Source organism: Palaemon carinicauda, chromosome 44 (assembly GCF_036898095.1).
Source record: "Palaemon carinicauda isolate YSFRI2023 chromosome 44, ASM3689809v2, whole genome shotgun sequence".
Classification (NCBI taxonomy): domain Eukaryota; kingdom Metazoa; phylum Arthropoda; class Malacostraca; order Decapoda; family Palaemonidae; genus Palaemon; species Palaemon carinicauda.
Window position 1 is genome coordinate 10705027 of NC_090768.1, and position 21731 is coordinate 10726757.

General features: G+C 38.3%; 1 protein-coding gene across 7 annotated transcripts in view; it reads right to left on the reverse strand.

Annotated features, from left to right (window-relative positions):
• The window catches only part of LOC137634292 (peregrin-like), a 228618-nt gene that overhangs the window by 24225 nt on the left and 182662 nt on the right, over positions 1-21731 (reverse strand). For all 7 annotated transcript variants that reach the window (XM_068366626.1, XM_068366622.1, XM_068366628.1 and 4 more), the window contains 2 exons: positions 7734-7869; positions 7028-7126 (listed from right to left, as the gene is read on the reverse strand). In XM_068366626.1, the coding sequence (XP_068222727.1) occupies positions 7028-7126; positions 7734-7869 (235 nt within the window). The remainder of the gene's footprint in view (positions 1-7027; positions 7127-7733; positions 7870-21731) is intronic.

Here is a 21731-nt window from a genome sequence, read left to right on the forward strand (position 1 = left end):
TCCTTAGATATAACAGGAAGTCAGCAATCTGGGTTACAGTGGTACTGGTTGAGGAAACTGCATTGGTCTTGTACCAGCTACGGAAGACTTCCCCTTGAGACTGATAGATTCTGAGAGTGGATGTTCTCCTTGCTTTGGCAATCGCTCTGGCTGCCTCCTTCGAAAAGCCCCTAGCTCTTGAGAGTCTTTCGAAAGTCTGAAGGCAGTCAGACGAAGAGCGTGGAGGATTGGGTGTACCTTCTTTACGTGAGGTAGACTTAGAAGGTTCACTCCTAGAGGAAGAGTCCTGGGAATGTCGACCAGCCATTGCAGTACCTCTAAGAACCATTCTCTCGCGGACCAGAGCGGAGCCAACCAACGTCAGCCGTGTCCCTTTGTGAGAGGAGAACTTCTGAAGTACCCTGTTGACAATCTTGAACGGCGGGAATGCATACAGGTCGAGATGGAACCAATCCAGCAGAAAGGCATCCACGTGAACTGCTGCTGGGTCTGGAATCGGAGAACAATACAACAGGAGTCTCTAGGTTATCGAGGTAGTGAACAGATCTATGGTTGGCTGACCCCACAGGGCCCAAAGTCTGTTGCAAACATTCTTGAGAAGGGTCCACTCTGTGGGGATGACCTGACCCTTCCGTCTGAGGTGATCTGCCATGACATTCATACCGCCCTGAATGAACCTCGTTACCAGTTAGCTTTCGATCTTTAGACCAGATGAGTAGGTCCCTTGCGATCTAGAACAACTTCCACGAAAGAGTCCCTCCCTGCTTGAAGATGTAAGCCAGGGCTGTGGTGTTGTCAGAGTCCACCTCCACCACTTTGTTAAGCTGGAGGGACTTGAAGTTTATCAAGGCCAGAATAACCGCCAACAACTCCTTGCAATTGATGTGAAGTGTCCTTTGCTCCTGATTCCATGTTCCCGAGCATTCTTGTCCGTCCAAAGTCGCACCCCAGCCCGTGTCTGATGCGTCCGAGAGGAGACGGCGGTCGTGTTTCTGAACAGCCAAAGGTAGACTTCCTTGAGAAGAAAGCTGTTCTTACACCACGCGAGAGAAGACCTCCTCTCTTCGGAAACAGGAACTGAGACCGTCTCTAGCGTCATGTCCTTTATCCAGTGAGCAGCTAGATGATACTGAAGGGGGGGAGGTGGAGTCTCCCTAACACGATGAACAGGGCCAGCGATGAAAGTGTCCCTGTTAGACTCATCCACTACCTGACTGAGCATCGGTTCCTTCTCAGCATGCTCTGGATGCATTCTAGGGCTTGGAAGATCCTTGGGGCCGACGGAAAAGTCCGAAAAGCTCGACTCTGAAGATCCATACCCAAGGAGACAATGGTCTGGGATGGAACGAGCTGAGACTCCTCAAAATTGACCAGGAGGCCCAGTTCCTTGGTCAGATCCATAGTCCATTTGAAAATCTCCAGACAGCGACGACTTGTGGGAGCTCTTAAAAGCCAGTCGTCTGACGGAGCCGGACACAAGATCATGGTACTGCTGCACAGTCTGTGAACTGTCAATCATGGGCAAGCGAGGAAGTACAGTGACAACCCGAATCTGTCTAGACTGTCTGGGTCGTACAGACAACTCCTTATCGGGTTGCTGAGGTTGCCGCACTGCGTCACAACAAGTCACTTCTGTTGGTTGTTGAACGTCTTCCCTGTGACACATTGACTCCGTAAACAAAAAATCCTCTAACAAGGACTAAGCTTGGACTGCATGTCTTGCAACACAGCTCAAGGTCTATGGGAGCAGGTGTGGTAACAGACGGGATTAGCGACTGAAGTGGAACCATTACCTTCCCTGGAAGCATGTTACGCTTAAATAAAAGTCCATAGGAGGCTATGCAGCTAAAGGCTCCCTCCAAATGACAGAGTCCTCAAGGGAATATCAGAAGGAGGGAGAAAAGAACTTTCTCATCTACAGGGACCATATCCTAGAAAAGCTAAGTTCTCTCAGTGAGGGTTCACTGGTGCAAAAGCAGCAGACTAGAAGGCAACGTTATGAAACTGCTTGACAGTCTAGTGAGTTGGCAACAACCAAAGATGTGTGACTGAGAAGCATGCGGTAAGGTATGCAGAGCATGTTGTATGCAGAGTATGCTGTTTGCAGAGCATGCTGAATGTAGAGCATGTTGTATGCAGAGCATGCTGAATGCAGAGCATGCTGTATGCAGAGCATGTTGTATGCAGAGCATGCTGAATGCAGAGCATGCTGTATGCAGAGCATGTTGTATGCAGAGCATGCTGTATGCAGAGCATGCTGTATGTAGAGCATGTTGTATGCAGAGCATGCTGAATGCAGAGCATGCTGTATGCAGAGCATGTAGTATGCAGAGCATGCTGTAAGCAGAGCATGCTGTATGTAGAGCATGCTGTAAGGTAAGCAGAGCGTGTGCATGGCGTTTAACATTTCTCAGAAATTCCATGACCAGTGCTAGAGTGCTTTATGCATGCTTGCATGGGGTTTAAATATCAACATAATATTTACCTTACATTCATAACTCATGATTCATATTTTTTGCCATATTCTGCGATATTGTTAAAAATATATTGCAAGGAATACAAATATATTTTTATAAGTAATACAAATAACCTCCATTATCATAAGGTTTGAAAATGGAGGTAAGGTATGCTGAACAGCAGAGTCAGAACGAGCTGGAACAACAATAGTTGTGGTTTCCTCTTCAAGACTCTGTTGAGGGAACACCTGAGGCTCAGTCTGCAAAGGCTGATCAAAGGAAGTAGCAGAAGGTAGGCGCATGGGTGGAGGAGGCTGACTCCTGGCATGAGTGGCTGAACCCAAGGGTTGCGCTTGCTGAGCGGTTGGCGGAAGCGGAGTAGCAAGTTCCTGTTCCTGTGTTGTGAGCGGAGCGCGATGAGGTAGAGGCTGCGCAGAACAAGGTAAATGTCTCGCAAGCTGAGGCTCCTGAGGCGCAAGGCTAAGGTGTAGTGGTGCTTGCCTTGTGGAGGGTTGAGTTCGCTGCAGCGAGAGCTGAGGAGACTGACTCAAGGACGGGAGAGGTTGTTGTACCTCAACCGAGTGTTGCATCACTGGTGGAGCAGCAAGTGGAGGCGGAGGAAGAGAGGTATAATCCTCCTGATCCCATTGTAAAGGTTGCCTTAAAGAAGGCGGAGGCTGAGCACCACTGGGAACAGCCAACTCAGAACGTGGCTCAACATCGTACGCCTGGCAGGTGGTACTGCGATCAGGCGGAGCGAGCGCAGGCGGAGGGAGTGTAGGCGGAGGCGGAGGCGCAACACTCTCAGCCCGACACTCACGCATCAAGACCGAAAGTTGTGACTGCATGGACTGCAGTAGAGTCAACTTGGGGTCGGCAGACACTAAGGTCTGCTGAGGTAAAGCCTTAACAGCAGAGATCTGTTGCGGCAGAACCTTACTCCTCTTAGGCGGAGTGCATTCAACTGATGACTGAGGAGAGTCAGAGCTAACCCAATGACTGCATCCGGGTTGTTGAACTCTAACTTCGTACGTCTGGCATAGGTCTGGACTTTATGTTTAAGAGGTCTTGAGACCTGAGACCAGCGTTTTCTCCCCTAAATTTCTTCTGCAGACGAGCAAAATAAGGGCTCAATCGTCTGCGGGTGGGAGTGACGGTCTCGGTAAGACACGCCCACAACCACCGAGGATACTTCTGTGCGCCGATCAAGGCCTGCTGAACCCTTTTGTCCTTCGACATTGCTTCTCCCCTGGGCTTGGGAGCTTGCAAGAGGTCCCGGACTGGGAGAACGACTGGCGCGCACAGAAGTACCCTCACGCACAACACTGACACACTTTGCGCTAATCACTTATCACTTTGATTTTCTGTTTGCACTTATTTCACTGAACTCGAAACTTTAAGTGGTTTGTACCTGAAACACGCAATTCTATCCTTTCTCAAAAGTTAGTAATTGCGAAAACAGAATTACAATGTAACAGAAAAATCTAATGAAAGATAAATAATTCAGTGGCTGGAAAGAGACTAAACACTAGATCACTCTAGAAACGTTTACTTTCTTCCCCTAAAGAGACTAGGGAGAAGAGCAAAAACGATAAGAACGTTACTCGTACGCCTGGCAGGCTTGAATGAAACGTTTATCCTCCTCTTTCTCCCTCCGTCTCTATCTCTCTCTCTCTCTCTCTCTCTCTCTTGACTTAGAACCTGAGAGAAGAGCCCAATCATATATATCGTTAAAACATATTATTGTTAAAGGAAAAAACTGAAATATTTCCCAAAATGAAAAGTTCCTTTATTAGGATTAAAACCATTAAGTTAAGAAAGAATGAACAAAACGCTAGACACGGTTACTCTTACTGCAATGTGAAACCGTGAAAATTCTTTCTCTATCGTAACGATAGAGTGCAAGTTGAACGTTCTGAACGTCAACAACTGCAGAGACAAAACAAAACGTTAGTTCAACTTTGAAAACAGTACTAGACTATCAAAGAAATTCTTTCAAAGACATTAAAATAGCATAATATGTTAACAGGTAAAACCGAAATGACGGGCTCAATGTTAATTAACTTCGGTACCAAGAAAAGACCGCCTACTATTAGGAAGGTCGAATATAAACAAATATAAAAATTAATTTTAATAAGTTTATAAAAAAAAGAAAGTTAATCGAAGAGGCCTATAAGAGGCGGAGAGATATAAAATAAATCTATAACTTTTGTTAAGCAAAATTAAGAAAGAGAGTCTATACTCTCTTAGACACCAACACTTCCGTCTAAGGGAAGGGTCGGCCATTTAAAGGTGAAAGAGAGTTCATACTCTCTTCGTCACCATAATTAATCAAATTAATTCCAAAAGCTAACTAAGCTAATATAGAAGTTTCCAGTAAAGCGACAGCCGAAATCAAAGAGAAATACTTCACCAAAGTCGTGAAAATACTCCAAGAACATAAGCGTATCCCAGAACGTCTTGCCGGAAGCACGACAGAGGAATAATTGAGGAGGTGTCAACAAGAAGTACTTGAGTACCTGGCCACAGGTGGCGCTGGTAAGTACACCCCCTTCTAGTATTGTGATAGCTGGCGTATCCCTCCATAGAATTCTGTCGGGCAACGGAGTTGACAGCTACATGATTATCGGGTAAGTTTAATATTGAAAATTTCAGTCCCAATTACATCTAGATGGATACCTATCAGAACGTCAAACAATTAAGCCCAATTCTTCGTCATTGTGCCTAACTAACCCAGTAACCTTCCCAGTAAACAGTTTAACGTAATAGCCTGAGGTGTCATTCAATATGCCATCCATGCAAATGCAAGGTGTTAAATATTTTCCTTATTCTTTATTGATGAATTGTTCGATCAATAGCATAATTATCATAAAAAATTCAAGGTTAGCTCGACATTCAAAGCATAAGAAATATATATGTACACAGCAAGAATGTGTAATAAGGCAAAATATTCCTTAAATGGTTGGTCATTTAAAGTAAGGAAACATTTTACATATCACAAGCAAATAGTTATAAAGAGTTATAACTGTTGTTTATTAACTTGCTAGTTAGGACAATCCACTGAATGTAAACTTAAAATTGTTGGTTGGAAATATGCGATGAAAATTGATAAAAAGATTATAGAATACTAATTAAATTGGTATCTACTTGAGTATAGGAATTCTTTTTAACTAGCAATAGAAAAATCAACTGAGGGAAAACATCTGGTTCAAAAAGTTGAGGGATAATGTAATGGAAAATGATGTCCGTTCAATATAAACCATAAATAGTCTGTTTGGTTGCTAGATGGCTACTACCAGTGTTCAAGAAATATGAGGGTGATGACTCATTTCAAAACCTACTTCTATAATTTTATTACATACAAAGTTAGTAACTTTTCAAATCATGCCTCTTATGAGGTATTAGCACCATCATCGATAACTACTTGGCAGCCAAAAACTGCTAGTGACCAATCCACATTAGGAGCTACGTGGTCAATGCCATCTGTATCATGATGCAATTATTTGAGCTTTGGAAAAAATGCTCATAAAATCTGTGTCTGGCATTAAGGGCACAATACAACAAGCCACTTTAACAAAGATAGCACGGTAAGAATGCTCCTTCAATCTTGTATCCTGCCAAAGGAGGGAAGGTTTGGATTTAAACTTCAAATCCGTTCTTCTATCTTAGAAACCAATGATCTAAAAGACAATACTGGACTGCAGAAAGGCGAGGGCTTTGTAAAGATCTGGGAGAAATTTGGAGATTAAGACTTGTCTAAAAGTAATACGAAACCATCAGAACCCTTACCAAATGGTAGACCAGAACCGCAGGCAAAAAATAGAGAGAAGCTAGCCAAAAGTTTGAATCTGGACAGGTTAGGCTAGGAACACTTCCACTTTATTAGAAAGACTGCTGGCCTTCTCAATAAGTGAACTTTTGACAACCCATCACTCCTTAAATGCACTTGCCTAGCCTTTTCAGAATTTTCTCCTGATTTGGAAGGCCTTTCAATGCTTAGAGTCCTTCTCATATTCTTCCAAAAAAATTGTCAGGTAAAGAGGTACATCCTAAACATATTTGTTAAAGTTACATGGCTGTCCTAGGCATGTGACACAAAAGGAAGATCTTGACACTAGTAATAACCTATCTGAATATTTAATGCACAAAGGCATTTAAAAACCAACAAAAAGTATCCCTGATTAAGCTAAGATAACTAAGCCAAATAATCAGGAATAGTGTGTTATAGGGGTGAGGCAATTGGAGGAGTGGAGGTATATGATAACTTTAATTTTTTTAACGATAGATGTCGACAAGAGCGAGTTTCCAGAAGGAAGCCAGATGAATGTTACAGTTACTGATTCTTTGGACAATAGTTTCATCTGCAACTTAAAAAGACCTGCTGCAGTAACATTCAAAATGGTACACCTCTATCTTGGGACTATGAGGAGATATGGGTATACAAGGCTTACAATTACAATTCATATCTTTGCAATAAAATAAAAAGTTTGACTATGATGCTAAAATAATTTTGGTTGCCTTCATGTTTTAATTTTCAATTCCCTCCATTAAATATGAAAAATAAAACATACCTATTTTAGTTGTTGCATTCACAGTTTGTTCTGTAGAAATGCAAAGTCGTTTAGGTGGTCTACCTCTACCACGTTTTTTTGGAGTTTCCTTCGCAGAGTCTGTGAAAGTCAACATTCTTCGCTGTCATCTTCATTTATAAATTGACATAAGAAATTAATGAAAACAACACCAAGGTTATTTTTGACTACTTTTGCAGACTCAAAAAGAGAAAAAACTCTTTTTTAAAAACTATCATTCATAAGAAAATATGAGGCTTGATAAAAAATCAATTACCTGTAGGCACCAAGTTCATTATTGAAAAAAAAAAGGCACCAAGTTCATTATTGAAAAAAAAAAAAAAATCTGTAACTAATTGACTACAATATAAACAATGTCTCTCCTTCCAGGGTAAATCTACTAACCACTAAACACCATATGTGTACAATAAAAAGCTCAATCAAAGGCAGGTTGAAATTATACTTTTGAAAATAGGCCAAAAGTAGATGAAGATATACAACTTTTTTTCCTTCCTAAACAATTAACACTATTCAAATAAATGATGCCTTCATTTTCATTAAAAATAACAAACTTCAATAGTATTTTACTATGCCTACAGCATGGCAAGACTCTTTCATGAAATCAGAGAAGACATGGCTTATTTATTAACGAGCTAAAAACAGTATATATTTGTAAACAATGTTTAATCTTATTCAATGAATACAATACCTTCTTTATCGGGTTTAGTAGCTTTTGCTTCATCTGCAATGGCTGCTACAGATTCTTGCTCAGCTGCAGGCGGTCTGATAGGAGTTTTAGTAATTCGTGTGAAGAAACTATCAATTCTTTGCTGTTTTTCATCGGTCTGAAATGAACAACATAATATACTGTAAAAATTTTTTGATAACAATTAAGCAGCCCAATAATTTCAGCTCTTCAAGAATAAATCAAATCCATTCCTCAACATGAATTTAGTATATCTACTGTACACTGTCAATTAAAAAAAAACCTATGCACAATACCCTACTTCCGTGTTAATTCTTATTTCTCTTGCAATGGTCTCAAGATAACCTGTGATATTTATATACTCTTAAAATTAAACCAGTTACAACTTTCATATAGAAAAAAGTAAGAGGATATAATTATATACAATATAATTGATAACTTATTACAACCCATATCAGGAAATGAGTCCAATCAAATAATCCTTTTCTAATTCTGTATTCCCAATGGAATCCTTACTTTAGGATAATGAAAATGTATCCAGGAAGCTAGCTATAACTGAGACCACTATTACAGGAGAACAGATATGATATATCAAATATTGTACCTATGAAACAAGTTATATACCGTAATTAATTGTGTAATAAAGTTGTTGTTCAGGTTTGTTTTTTATATTTCGTTCATTTTTCATTTCACCTTTCGTTGGTTACAATGCCAACCATGTGTGCTAGGATATGGGAGACAATGAAATCATGTAAATGAGTTCCTCTCCAAGTGTGAATGCACTAAACTAAAAAAGTTGCTGATTGTACATCGAAAGTGCGCACCTCCTTTTTCTGTATATCAGTAAGGCCTTAGTTATAATCAAAGTTTCAAACTGATTTAATCAGTGTAATTTAAGACTACTGTATTACAGTGCAGACATTAGCGGCGAGATGTTTAGTTGTTTTGAGGGTGAATAGTGTTAAGTACAAAAAGTAAGTTTTATTTTAAAATGGGTATTGTGAAATGATGTGTCTGACCATATACAGTAGAAGCCAATGATTATAGTTCTAACATAACTTGTACCAATGATCAAGGAATTGATGAGTAAAATGGAAAGTTTACCAGTGATGTAAATGTGTTGAGAAATATAGACAAGTTTAATAATACTGATGAAAGTTGAGGCCATTTGTTGTATATCTAGTCAAGTTTGTAATGTACAAGTACAGTATAAGATGGGCAAGTGATACCGCCATATCTTTCTACATATAAGACAACCCTTAAATCTTAAAATTCACCCCTGAAAATTGGGTATAGTCTTATACAGTACATCCAATCTGAAAATCATACCTTGAACTCCAGATGTTTATTGGTAGGCTAGCCTTGGCCTTGGTAAGGTAATTGATAATAAAAGTAACCAACCATATTTACCTTACATATTATTGGCATGTTCCATAACGACAATGAAATCAACTTTTATTAACTAAAGTCAAGCTGAGAAAATGTAAACATTGAGTAATGGTTACTTTTTCAGCCATCCTTATCTTTCTCTAACCTTTAAATAATTCTTATGGGAGTAATAACTGTAGTAATAAAATTTAGGTTATCATACTATCCAACTAGCTTAGAGCTCAAGTGGGAAAAATATGTTGGAAATGGAACGTATAATTACCATTTGTCATCAACTCAAAAATATCAATAAATCTAAGGAGGTGGTTTGTGAAACATTTTGTTTGGTCTGTCCTGTTGTATGGCTGTGAAACTTGTGTACTTAGGAAAGCAGACGAGGAGATGTTACAGGCTGTAGAAATGTGATTTTGGAGAAGAATACTAAAAATGTCATAAACTGAGAGGAAAATTAATGAGGTATTGGATAGGGTGGGAGTTTGGGAAGAGCTTTCAGCCTATATGAGGGGTAGGCAAATGCTGTTTGTGGGTCACAAAGTGAGAAGACAAGAATTAAAACATCACTCTCTCACTGGTAAATTCGATGGAAGGCGGTTGAAAGCAAGACCTGGCCAAAAATACATAGATGAATTGGTAGGAATAACTGGAGGAAGAACATCTGTAGCTCAGGTGCTACAGGAAGCCAAAAAGAGAGAGGAATGGCAAGCCATGATTACCGACACCCTTGGGGATATGGCACCTGGATGATGATGCTGAATAGTTTAGAACAATCATACGACAGTAAAATCATCTTAAATTATCATACTGTCATTAGCAGTTGTAGTTAGTTATTGTTGGGAGAGAAAAAAATCCTGTAGTGATGTGCGTAGGAGTTTTGCAATAACATCATTTTTACTAAAAGCTATTAGTATTAGTTATCACTTGGACGTGAAAATGTGTTCGTTTGTTCGTTATGATTGGCGATGAAACGTAAACAGACCTATGGTTTCCATTTAAGGAGGCACACTTAGGAAAAACAGAACATAAAATTAGGAAAAACAGAACATAAAATTGCCTACATTTGTCTTATTTTTAAATTCTAAGAATACAGTAGTAAGTGAAACACTTGTAATATCTTCTTCATCTTCTTCATTACATAACCAATATTTGGAAAGATATCTGTTGCTGTAAAAAGCTACCCTGTACACAGATGGTTTGTAATTCAGCAGTCATCACATACAACAGCTATGACCTGAATGCATTAAAATTTGCCATAAATTTTTTACCTTCTTACATCTAAAGGTCGTCTTATACGCGAAAATATACGGTATATGTACCATTTGCAAACTAGTATTTTAAACAATCAAATTATATTAAAATTCATCTGCTTGATCCTGCAATGACATTAATAATTACAACCTACAAAAGGCCCTATCTAAACTAAGCCATCCTAGAAGGGGTCCTTTAAACTATGCCAGTTTCATGTCTTAGTTTCATAATTTCCTGAAAATAGTAGATGGTGCCCATACATCTAGGCTGTTTTAAGTAAAATAAAATAAAAAATCCACACCTTAATCAAATGTTGCCCAAACCCAGGAAAAGGGAAATTGATGATAGACAGATATATGAAATAAAATGTCAAAAATTAAATATTAATCAACAACCATTATTAGATTAAGTGAAGCAAAGTTTACAAAGTCTGAGTATTCAATTTGGGAAAATATCATCATTTGAAGAAGAATGAAGTGTACTTTGATAAGTTTGGTGATTGGAAAACTTTTAGATGCTGATAAAGTTCAGATACTCAATGATTAGACAGGTATGATGAGTGGAAATATGAAAGGAAGGATATGGCAATACCCAAGACTTGTTTGATATTGAAGTATCCCCTTAAGAAGAGTTGCTTACCATAACTAAAGTCTCTTCTACCTTTACCAAGTGGAGAGTAACTACTGTGTAGAACTGTAGTTAACCCATGAGTGAAGAATTCTTAAGTTATATTAGTTCTGTCAGGAGTATGAGGAAAAGGAATAATGTGGAAAGAATAGGCCAGACTATTTGATGTATATGTACGCAAAGGAAAAATGAGTCATAACCAGATATGGGACCTATGTTGTAGTGTCAGGCCGATAAGGTCCCAATAACTTTCTAGCAGTACTCATCAGGTGGCTACTGTGTGGTTTTCCCTCACATTCAATGAGAAATGCTTTACCGAACCAGTGCTGGACGATATGGCCCAAATTCCATATATCAATTATTATACAATGGGATCAAGAAAGTTAGTTGGCTTCAAAGTTGGTGAAAAAGTCTCTAATTAATTCAGTTCTACGATCTTCCAGGAGCTCTTCCCAAAATATCACTAAGCAAAACTTTTACTACTGTTCTTTACAAATATACACTCACATTTTGTAAGAGTACATATATACATATACCAAGGCACTTCCCTCAATTTTGGGGGGTAGCCGACATCAAACAAATGAAACAAAAAAGGGGACGTCTCCTCTCTATGTTCCTCCCAGCCTGACAAGGAACTCAACCGAGTTTGGCTGGTACTGCTAGGGTGGCACAGCCCACCCTCCCACATTAACCACCACAGATGAAGCTTCATAATGCTGAATCCCCTACTGCTGCTACGACCGTGGTCATCCAAGGCACCGGAGGAAGCAGCAGGGCCTACCGGAACTGCGTCACAATAGCTCGCCATTCATTCCTATTTCTAGCACGCTCTCTTGCCTCTCTCACATCTATCCTCCTATCACCCAGAGCTTCCTTCACTCTATCCATCCACCCAAACCTTGGCCTTCCTCTTGTACTTCTCCCATCAACTCTTGCATTCATCACCTTCTTTAGCAGACAGCCATTTTCCATTCTCTCAACATGGCCAAACCACCTCAACACATTCATATCCACTCTAGCTAATAACTCAGTTCTTACACCCGTTCTCAACCTCACTACTTCGTTCCTAACCCTATCTACTCCAGATACACCAGCCTTACTCCTTAGACACTTCATCTCAAACACATTCAATTTCTGTCTCTCCGTCACTTTCATTCCCCACAACTCCGATCCATACATCACAGTTGGTACAATCACTTTCTCACACAGAACTCTCTGTACATTCATGCCCAACCCTCTATTTTTTACTACTCCCTTAACTGCCCCCAACACTTTGCATCCTTCATTCACTCTCTGACGTACATCTGCTTCCACTCCGCTATTTGCTGCAACAACAGACCCCAAGTACTTAAACTGATCCACCTCCTCAAGTAACTCTCCATTCAACATGACATTCAACCTTGCACCACCTTCCCTTCCCGTACATCTCATAACCTTACTCTTACCCACATTAACTCTCAACTTCCTTCTCTCACACACCCTTCCAAATTCTGTCACTAATCGGCCAAGCTTCTCTTCCGCATCTGCAACCAGTACAGTATCATCCGCAAACAACAACTGATTTACCTCCCATTCATGGTCATTCTCGTCTACCAGTTTCAATCCTCATCCAAGTACTCAAGCATTCACCTCTCTTACCACTCCATCAACATACAAGTTAAACAACCACGGTGACATCTCACATCCCTGTCTCAGTCCCACTCTCACCGGAAACCAATCGCTCACTTCATTTCCTATCCTAACACATGCTTTACTACCTTTGTAGAAAGAAACTTTTCACTGCTTGCAACAACTTTCCACCAACTCCATATAACCTCATCACATTCCACATTGATTCCCTATCAACTCTATCATACGCTTTCTCCAGATCCATAAACGCAACATACACATCCTTATCTTTTACTAAATATTTCTCGCATATCTACATAACTGTAAAAATCTGATTCATAAAACCCCTACCTCTAGCTCTTTTAAAACCACCCTGTAAAATAGTAGAGTAACAATAAATTAAATAAAACTTATTTTGTATGTATATATATATATATATATATATATATATATATATATATATATATACTGTATATATATATACACACACACCGTACCATTTAGCTAAACGTACGGTCACTGTCATACAATCATCCTGGACCAGGGCTTGATTCCCGGCTGGTCAGCTGCTATCGTCTTGGAATGATTTTGCCTCAAGAGGTCAGTAAGAGAATTAAGACATTAATGTATTAAAATATATGACTTATTTGAAATATGAAAAAACATGTCTAAATGTGCAAAAATTATCACACATATATATATATATATATATATATATATATATATATATATATATATATATATATATATATATCAGCCTATCGACGCAAAAGGCCTCCGTTAAATTTCGTCAATCATCTCTATCTTGAGATTTTCTATCAATACCTCTCCATTCATCATCTCCTACTTCAGATTTCATAGTCCTCAGCCATGCAGGCCTGGGCCTTCCAACTCTTTTAGTGCCTTGTGGAGCCCAATTGAAAGTTTGGTGAAATAATCTCTTGGGAAGTGCAAAGAGCATGTCCAAACCATCTCCATCTACCCTTCACCAATATCTTATCCACATATGGCACTCTAGTAATCCCTCATAGTTTCATTTCTAATCCTGTCCTGCCATTCAACTCCCAATATCCTTCTGAAGGCTTTCTTCTCAAATCTAAAAAATCTGTTGGATATTATTTTATTGTTATACCACGACACACATATACACATACATACTGTGTGTGTGTTGCCTGCTAAAACTAGCAATTAGCTGATAAAGAGAATTCTTTCTTTTTAAACCCAGCCAAGTATAATAACCTAAAAAGACCAGTTGACAGGTTAGAAATCTTTATTACTAAAGTGCTATGTGCTGAAGGCTAACTATAATGGTGGATGCTTAGGCGCACAAAACGGACAATTTATTGACAGGAAAATATTTTCAGATTTTTTTTCTGGGTTTCAGTTAATTAAGTTTACTGTATTTTGTTAGCATTAGCTCAATGTATGGTACCATAGTTTGTGTATATTGTACTAAGGTAGTAATAATAATTCTAGGAGTACTAAAGGTAGTAAAATCAGGATGATTTATCAGCACTATATATAGTTCTAACTTTTGTGTGCAACCAGTTTTCAACTGGGTGTATGTCGGTCAAACAAAAAAGGCATGAGTCCTTGTTATTATCTTTTTTATTTTATTAAAATTTTTCAATTAAGGAAGAGACATATGAAATCATCATACTGTTTGTATAACAGCATTTTGTAAAAGGAATGGTCAAAAACTTTTGAAGGAAAATAAAAAATGAGTGTTGGGGTAATTATGATTTGAGGTTCAGAAAAAAAGCATGCCTGTACAGGTACTACACCAGCTGGCAAGACCTATAGAAAAAAATAAATTGGCAGCCCAATAGATGGGTGAAATGACAAGCAGGATTATTGCTTTTGCAATTGCTTTTCTATAATGCAGTAATCTCTTCCCCAGGCACCAAACCGGGAAGCTCTACAAACATCTGGCCACAACCCAGCCATCAATAACCACAGTGACAACAGCACATAGGTGATACATCATGTGAGCTTGAGAAATGAGGCAGACACCCTTCACAACACTGCATGAGAACAGGAGGGTGTGTTGTTATGTAGTAACTTTTTCATCTAGTTCCCATCTCAGTATTCATTTCATGTTTTAGAGATTATTAATTGTTCAATAATTACCATTACAAACCTTTCAAAATGACTGCATATGTGTACTTATGGATGTGTGGAATGCATCGAGTTAATTTCCTTTATTTCCTATGCGAAAAATTGTTTTAGTTTACCAGCTCGCTTTTACAATCTCATAAACCGAAGCACTACTGTATTTGAATATATTGATAATCATCCTTGACTGATAATTGATATCAAACAAAGGAATATTTAGGAAGGATTTGGGTGCTGATATTTTAATTCCAGGTATTGTTAAATTGATTTTTTTTTTTTTTTGAAGGCTGTATGTAAGTGCCCATTTGCTCATTGCGGACAGAAATATCATAATTAGTTTGATTTTAGGTGTAAATCTTTTTTCCTTTTTTAGATACTGGTATAAACATTATTATAGTATCTTAATTAAAAAAAAAACTAGACAGATCACAGATCTGTTAAAATATCTAGTTTAAACCTTATTAATCAAACTGCCTGCTGGAAAGTTATCTAATAATGAACCATATTTCAACGGCTTGGAATTTACAGATTAAAGGGAATGGTATCATATCCACCCGATTACAACTACCATTCAAAACCTTCTAGTATTAGAGCAGTAGAAAAAGTTAGCTAAGCTACGATAGAATATTCAAGAAATTATAACATGTTTACTTGAAATAATTACGATTTTTGATAAATAGAGCACAGAAACCAATTTATCACCTGCTAATTCTATTACAGTGATACCAAACATGTTACTCCTGACAAACCAATATTTCACCGCAGACTAGTGTATGGTTAGAAGGGCACCCTTTGCATACTTAATCTACAATTGGTCAGTCAGTTTTGTAAAAAAAAAAATAAAACAGGAAGATTACCAGCAAATATTTGTACATTTTTAAAATACAAATATCTAAATGAATGAAAAATAGAGTTCAAGAAAATGAGGCTTCCAATAAATCAGTTCATTTCCTGGAATGATTGGCACAATAGCTCACCATGTTTAGTTAAAACAAAAAATCCTCCAAAATAAATTTTGTCTGATACAGTATTATAATCCTGTGAGACATCAAAGAAGTGGAGCTGGGAGGAGAGCAACTGCTCCCCACACTCTAGTTTTGGGGTGTTTGAATGTTTGTGGATGTAGTGCGATAGAGAGTAAAAGATGTGAGATTGGAAGTATGTTTAGGAATAGAAGGATAGATATATTGGCTTTGTGTGAGACAAAGATAAAAGGGAAAGGTGAAGTGATATGTTTGGTGAAATGTCTGGTAGAGTGTCTGGGATTGAAAGGGAAAGAGCGAGAGAAGGTGTGGCTTTATTGCTGAGTGAATGGATGACAGGTAAAGTACTGGAATAGAAGGAGATATCATCTAGGTTAATGTGGGTAAGGCTTAGGTCGGGTAGGGAATGTTGGGCTTTTGTCAGTGCGTATGGACCAGGTTGTGAGAAAAGTGAAGACGAGCGGAATGAGTTCTGGAATGAATTAACTAGGCGGGTAGAAGGAATTATGTAGTTGTCATGGGTGACATAAATGCTGGAGTGGGCGCTGGAGAGGTAGAAGGTGTCATTGGGAAGTATGACGTACCAGGTGAAAATGAAAGTGGTGAGAGACTGGTAGATATGTGTTGAGCAAGAGATGGTGATAAGTTCTAGCTTTTTCAAAAAGAAAGAGAAAAACAAGTATACATGGGTAAGAATGGCAAATGGAAGAGTGGTAGAAAGGGCGTTAATGGATTATGTGTTGATAACTAAAAGAATGTTTGGAAGATTGTAAGACGTGCACGTGTTTAGGGGTATGGCTAATGGTATGTCTGATCCTTTTTTGGTGGAAGGAAAACTAGTTGTAGCAAAAGAGTGGGGGAATAGAGTAGGTAGATGTAAAAGGGAGCTAGTGAGGGTTGAAGAGCTAATAAAACCAGGGGTAAAAAGTAAATATCAAGTTGAAAATGGCATATGACGCAGTGAAAGTAAGAGAAACTGGTAATTTAGAAAAGTGGAAGTTAGTAAAAGAAAATTTTGTTGGGATTGCAAGTGATGTGTGTGGCAAGAAGTTTGTTGGAGGCAGCATGAAGAAGGGCAGTGAATGGTGGAATGAAGGAGTGAAGATAAAAGGGGAAGAGAAAAAGAGGGCTTTTGAAGAATGGCTGCAGAGTAATAGTGTAGAGAAGTATGAAAGATATAGAGAGAAAAATGTGGAAGTAAAGCGCAAGGTAAGTGAGGCAGAGAGGGCAGCTGACCTGAGGTGGGGTCAGGGATTGAGTCATTCATATGAAGAGAATAAGTAGTAGTTTTGGAAAGAAGTGAAGAGAGTAAGGAAGGCTGGTTCAAGAATTGAAGAGACAGTGAAAGATGGAAATGGAATGTTGTTAAAAAGAGAGGAGGCAAGGAAAAGGTGGGCGGAGTGTTTTGAAAGTTTACTGAATGTTGAGGATAATAGGGAGGCAGATATAATTGCTGTTGCAGGTGTTGAGGTGCCGGTGATGAGAGCTGAGAATGAGAGAGAGATTACAAGAGAGGAAGTGAGGAGAGCACTACATGAAACGAGAGTAGGAAAAGCATCTGGTATGGATGGTGTGAGAGCTGTGATGTTGAAGGAAGGGGGTGTGACTACTTGAATGGTTGGTGAGATTGTTTAATGTGTGTTTTGTGTTGTCAATGGTACCAGTAGTTTGGGTTTGTGCGTGTATTGTACTACTATATAAGGGTAAGGGAGATGTGAATGAGTGTTGTAATTAAAGGGGTATTAGTTTGTTGAGTGTAGTTGGAAAAGTGTATGGTTGAGTACTGATTAATAGGATTAAGGATAAAACAGAGAATACAATCTTAGAAGTACAGGGTGGTTTTAGAAGAGGTAGGTGTTGTATGAATCAGATTTTTACAGTTAGGCAGATATGCGAGAAATATTTAGCAAAAGGTAAGAATGTGTATGTTGCGTTTATGGATCTGGAGAAAGCGTATGATAGAGTTGATAGGGAAGCAATGTGGAATGTGATGAGGTTATATGGAGTTGGTGGAAGGTTGTTGAAAGCAGTGAAAAGTTTCTACAAAGGTAGTAAAGCATGTGTTAGGATAGGAAATAAAGTGAGCGATTGGTTTCCGGTGAGTGGGACTGAGACAGGGATGTGTGATGTCACCGTGGTTGTTTAACTTGTATGTTGATGGAGTGGTGAGAGAGGTAAATGCTTGAGTACTTGGATGAGGATTGAAACTGGTAGACGAGAATGACTATGAATGGGAGGTAAATCAGTTATTGTTTGCGGATGATACTGTACTGGTTGCAGATGCGGAAGAGAAGCTTGGCCGATTAGTGACAAAATTTGGAAGGGTGTTTGAGAGAAAGTAGTTGAGAGTTAATGTGGGTAAGAGTAAGGTTATGAGATGTACGAGAAGGGAAGGTGGTGCAAGGTTGAATGTCATGTTGAATGGAGAGTTACTTGAGGAGGTGGATCAGTTTAAGTACTTAGTATCTGTTGTTGCAGCAAATGGTGGAGTGGAAGCAGATGTACGTCAGCGAGTGAATGAAGGATGCAAAGTGTTGGGGGCAGTTAAGGGAGTAGTAAAAAAATAGAGGGTTTGGGCATGAATGTACAGAGAGTTCTGTATGAAAAAGTGATTGTACCAACTGTGATGTATGAATCGGAGTTGTGGGGAATGAAAGTGATGGAGAGTCAGAAATTGAATGTGTTTGAGATGAAGTGTCTAAGGAGTATGGCTGGTGTATCTCGAGTAGATAGGGTTAGGAACGAAGTAGTGAGGGTGAGAACGGGTGTAAGAAATGAGTTAGCAGCTAGAGTGGATATGAATGCGTTGAGGTGGTTTGGCCATGTTGAGAGAATGGAAAATGGCTGTCTTCTAAAGAAGGTGATGAATGCAAGAGTTGATGGGAGAAGTACAAGAGGAAGGCCAAGGTTTGGATGGATGGATGGAGTGAAGGAAGCTCTGGGTGATAGGAGGATAGATGTGAGAGAGGCAAGAGAGCGTGCTAGAAATAGGAATGAATGGCGAGCGATTGTGACGCAGTTCCGGTAGGCCCTGCTGCTTCCTCCGGTGCCTTGGATAACCACGGAGGTAGCAGCAGTAGGGGATTCAGCATTATGAAGCTTCATCTGTGGTGGATAATGTGGAAGGGTAGGCTGTGCCACCCTAGCAGTACCAGCCGAACTCGGTTGAGTCCCTTGTCAGGCTGGGAGGAACGTAGAGAGGAGACGTCCCCTTTTTTGTTTCATTTGTTTAATGTCAGCTACCCCCAAAAAATTGGGGGAAGTGCCTTGGTAAATGTATGATGTACTAGCTAAGCTACAACCCTAGTTGGAAAAACAGGATGGTATTGGCCCAGGGACCCCAACAGGGAAAGTATCTCAGTGAGGAAAGAAAACAAGGAAAAATACAATATTTTGAGAACAGTAACATCATTAAAATTAGATGGAATGAATAGTGTGCCCGAGTGTACCCTTAAGCAGGAGAACTCTAACCCAAGAGAGTGGAAGACCATGGTACAGAGGCTATGGCACTACCCAAGACTAGAGAACAATGGTTTGATTTTGGAGTGTCCTCATAGAAGAGCCGATTACCATAGTTAAGGTAGTTTGTAAAGAATAAGACAGACTATTCAGTGTATGTGTATGCAAAGGGAAAGTAAACAGTAACCAGAGAGAAGGACCCAATGTAGGACTGTCTGGCCAGTCAAAGGACCCCATAACTCTCTAGCAGTAGTATCTCAATGGGTGGCTGGTGCCCTGGCCGACATGTAATGAAGTTTCCACGGATTATCTCCACTAGATCGGAAAATAAAATTCTTGTCAATGAATATGAGTCAGATGTATTTTTAATTTGTAGAAATGTGTCAGGAAAAGAATTTGAGGTTCCTATCAAGTTTATAGGACAGTATTGAGTAGTTTTTCAAAGAAAAATAGTAATAAGTGATAAAAATTAAATTGACCTTCTGAAGAAAAAGATTAGGCAAGGCATGATTTTCAAGAAAAAAGTAAATTGAATGCTTTATCATTGTTTGAAGCTGAAGTTCATGAAATGGGACTTTCCTATCATTTAATATAGAGCAATTTCTATTGTAAACAGGAAGTACGATGTCACGTGATGCTAAAATGAAGTCCAATGTCACCTAGCACAATAAACTTTTGTTGAAAAAAACCGATATTGACTGTAATTTTTTCAGGTTAAGCGTAGACAGTTCCGTAAGATTTTGGAGTAAACCGAGAGTAGGATTTTGGAATAAAACATGGATGAAAAAGGTTTAAATGGATAGTAGTGCAGATATTTCAAGTGGTAAAACTGTAATTCCAGAGATATATGAGAACTGAAGCGTATCTATTGTTCATGCAGTTGAGGAACTATATTCATAGAATATCTGAGAGGGGGATAACCTATAATCTAAGCGTCTTCAGTGTTGGCTGATGTAGTTTATTTATTCAATGAAAGTTGTAAAAAACTTCAAAAGTATTATTTCTGATTTAGAGACACTAACAGATTCCTTGTAAATTGGTGACAGCAGTTCCCAAGGAAGTTCTAATGATTGTCTGGGACCAGTAGATTATTTTACTTTTGGTATTCCTGATGTTTCCTTGAGTCCAGTGTTTGTACCTAAAAGTGAGAATCTGAGTGAATCAAATGAATCCAATTCCTTTATCTATATTAAAAATTTGAAAGAATTATTTGAAAATATTGGGAATGAATCCTGGAATGACTTAGGAATTCAATTATATAATAAGCCTGTCTAGCGTACTATTTATATGAACGATAATTTTCTCCCATTAAGATAAATTACTAGATATACTTGGCATATTAATAAATAAAGCCATTTCTGAAAGAAAATTGTCAAGATAATTTATAAAGATTTGAGAAAGTAAGTCAGAATAGAAAAGATGCTGTTAGGAGATGACCATCATGAATTAGATCAGGGGGTTAAGCAAGGAAACTGCCTCATGTACTAAGTATGCTACTGGAAAGTAAAAGAAAATAAATAAAGGACTAGTTAACTTGTTAATGAAATTATCAAGATTTACATTGCTAAAGAATGTCGTTGAATGCAAAAGATTTTTAATTTTGATGAAGAAAACCCCAGTGAGACATTGTAGGGATGATAAAGCAGTGAATTATATTTCACATTCCTGAAGTAAAGAGTTCTCAAATTTTTTAATTTTCAAGGATTTATTTTTATTTCGGTTTTTCTTTAGTTTTTTATGTTCGGTTGACAAAGAATGCCAACCTTTGTGGTAGCCATAATCTAGTATTAAATAACTAGTCTTTTCTGTTATGAAAAATTGACTGGAATAGTTTATCACTTCTATTTTAAACTTGTTTTAAGAAGATGGGAGTTTACTAAAACGATGAAGCAGCATCCCTTCTTTAGTGAGAATACACTGAACTGGTACAAAACCAGTTTGAAAATTATTTTAAAGGTGAAATCTAGATCAATTGTATTATAGTAGCCCTCAGCCTGATATTAAGTGTGAAGTTTATTGTTTAGATGATGAAAATCAAGAGGCACATACAACACATGCTTTACAGAAAAAGGAATTATTGTGAAACGATGTCTGGCCATATTTCAGCTGCTAATGTTTGTATTCTCAATATGACCTGTATGAAAGCTCAAGGAATTAGAATGTAATAGGGTAAATTTATCAGTAATGTAAGTGTTGGTGAATAAAAATATAGTGTAATACTGAAGTAAGTTCCAGATCATTAATAATTGTTAGTGGTGAAGTTTGTAATGTTGGAGAAATGTGAAATATATTGTTAATCTAACAATATATCAATATTAACATTTGAACTATGATGTCTATTGATTCAGCCATACCAATTTAATAATTAATAAAAAAAGATATCCTTTAGACAAAGTCACTTTAAAATCTTCAGTTTCCTACTTTTTCCAAAATGGTGTCCATTATTCTAGGCAAGGACTAAATTTAAAAAAAAAGGAAAACAAAAAAAAACAATAATGACAATGATTCAACTATACCTTTAAGAAACCTGTTATTATGAAATTACATAACAGTATCAAGAGCAGTTGTTATGAAG